This window comes from Halyomorpha halys, unplaced genomic scaffold (genome assembly GCF_000696795.3).
Source record: "Halyomorpha halys isolate HHAL.00 unplaced genomic scaffold, Hhal_1.1 Scaffold78.1, whole genome shotgun sequence".
NCBI lineage: Eukaryota > Metazoa > Arthropoda > Insecta > Hemiptera > Pentatomidae > Halyomorpha > Halyomorpha halys.
The window spans coordinates 566328-568581 of NW_027108467.1; the positions used below are offsets into that span (position 1 = coordinate 566328).

Sequence of the window (2254 nt, forward strand, 5' to 3'; positions counted from 1 at the left end):
CGTTTTACCACGGCAAAAGAAGCCAATTTTTTTCGATTTAACACGAGTTTTTCCATTTAACACGCTTTAACATAGATCATGAATACCCCTATTATGGTTGAAAGTCTGTTATTAGGTCTGTTAAATGGAGAATGACGTCACGAAACAGAACATTTTTTTTCCGATCCCTCTAAAAAACAAAATAAGAACAATAAATTAGTGGATGCTTTTCTATGCGGAAAAAAAGAAAATAAATCATGTTGAGTATTACCTTTTTTTACCTGTGGTATTTTAAGGTTACCTGAAATACCTATCTGTTTATTGTGAAATGTCCATTTTGTATGGTCCGGAGGTGAGGGGTCTCCTCGAAACAGACCAGCTGAGCTTGTCACCATTTTATTTGTTGTCGTGTTAGGTTAATTACATGTAGTTTGTGTTTTTTCTTTTGTCTTGTGTTTTGGACTTTTTAAAAAAAAATACAATCAGTAACCAAACTTTTATACTTCTACTTTTCACTTATTTTAGGCATGCTGTAATAAATTACTGTAATCAAAACTTAGAAGTAAACAATAACATGAAGTTCCTCTGGGAGCTCTTATGCATTTACCATTTAACATGACTTCAAATAGGGCTGCTCACAATACTATACTTATAACATTTAACATGGTAATACATTTTACATTTAACACAATATCATGAATAGCCCTATTATCTTATTATCTCACTGACAAAATATTTTTAGTTGCTTTTGTATCTTTTTAGCCCTGATGAAGCTCTACGAGTGGGCCGAAACGTCAACAAATAAATAATTCTTAACTATCTTTTGTTTTATTTGACCGCACCTCTGACCAACTTCTTCATAACTTGAAATAATAAGTTCAATCATTTATAAATTTAAATAACTTAAACATAATGCTTCTGTAATTTATGTTTCTTCGTCATTGTTGAGATGAGGTGTGTGGGCTTAGTGGCTAAGTACAAATACGTATAAGCAACATATCGGCATATCTAGAATAGAAGTACTGAAACCATATCGACTAATACGTTTTGGTACGCTATTGTTTATAAATGCATTAAAAGATGGTAAAGTCATGCAGCGGCAATGCTAATCTCAGGACCTCCCTGGAAATGTAAATATCGAGCAAAAATATCGATACATATTGTATAAATAGTTTTCAAATACATCGAAGTAGAAATATCGATATTTTGTTCCACGTTAGTTTTAATCTTTGAAAGATGAGATATTGTACATTTGATTGACATTAATTGTTAACTTTAATAGCTACAAAGAAAATTGTTTAGTTCGACTTTCATATCTTTATGCGACAAAGTTCCGAGTTCCAAAATAACAAATACCACACAGCACTTTTGGATAAATCAACAAAGTAAAATAAACCTCAAACCTCAACTTCTATGTGACGTATTTGAAATAAAAATAAAACAGTCCTCGTTTGTTCTTTACTCACTTATTATTAATTTTATTTTTATTCATCTCTTCTCGACCTTTATTTAATCTCAATTTACTTCTTTATTTCCGTCTTATAATGTGTTAAATTTTGTTTTCTCATATCTACTTTTCTATTTTTACGTGTTATTAGGTCTCCTGTTGATTTTTAACCTTATAGTTTTTTATTCTTATCATTGTTTATTTTATATTAATACTATTTCATTTTTTCCCTTTTTCTTACATAATTTTAACCCTATCTTAATTTACCTTTTTGTATCTAATTATCTTACTGTTTCTTAAAGAATTTCGAGCAATGAAAAGTAAAGTAAGTAAATTTCCTTAAAGGATTTTTTTCCACTTTACGATGATGTAATTGGATATTGTAATAGCTTTTTAGTTATTACTATTCATAAAAAACATTACTTCCACAAACAAACACAAAATTTTCACAACATAAACACATTTTCTCTTATTCGCTTGAGGATGAGATGTATGATTTTTTTTTTAAACTCCTGAATTCTATTATCTCTTAAAATATCAACCGGGATTTACGGTACACCCTTTGTTTCAGACATTCCGAAAAACTAAAAAATTGTCTGAGAGTAATAAAACAGACACTAAAATATTATTTCGGGTATAATCCGATAATTATTGTCTATTTCAGTCTGATTTCATAATATGGGCAATTTGAGAAACTCACTTGTGCTGTAGTGTTTTGGTAAAGTGTGGTGGAAGTGACTGACGCCGCTAAAGACAACAAACCGTAAACGATTAACATATTTACTATATTAATCTACTAGAACAATCTAACCCTCTTCAGGCAGCTTT

General features: G+C 30.0%; 1 protein-coding gene across 2 annotated transcripts in view; it reads right to left on the minus strand.

Moving 5' to 3' along the window:
* LOC106692917 (gamma-interferon-inducible lysosomal thiol reductase) overlaps positions 1 to 2254 on the minus strand; it is a 160469-nt gene extending 158215 nt beyond the window's left edge. Inside the window, exon 1 of one of the 2 annotated variants that reach the window (XM_067046792.1) lies at positions 2127 to 2234. In XM_067046792.1, coding sequence (XP_066902893.1) covers positions 2127 to 2204 — 78 coding nt within the window. In that variant the 5' untranslated portion in view covers positions 2205 to 2234. Of the gene's footprint in view, positions 1 to 2126 lie in introns of both variants that reach the window. The other variant, XM_014439157.2, reaches the window with a different exon arrangement.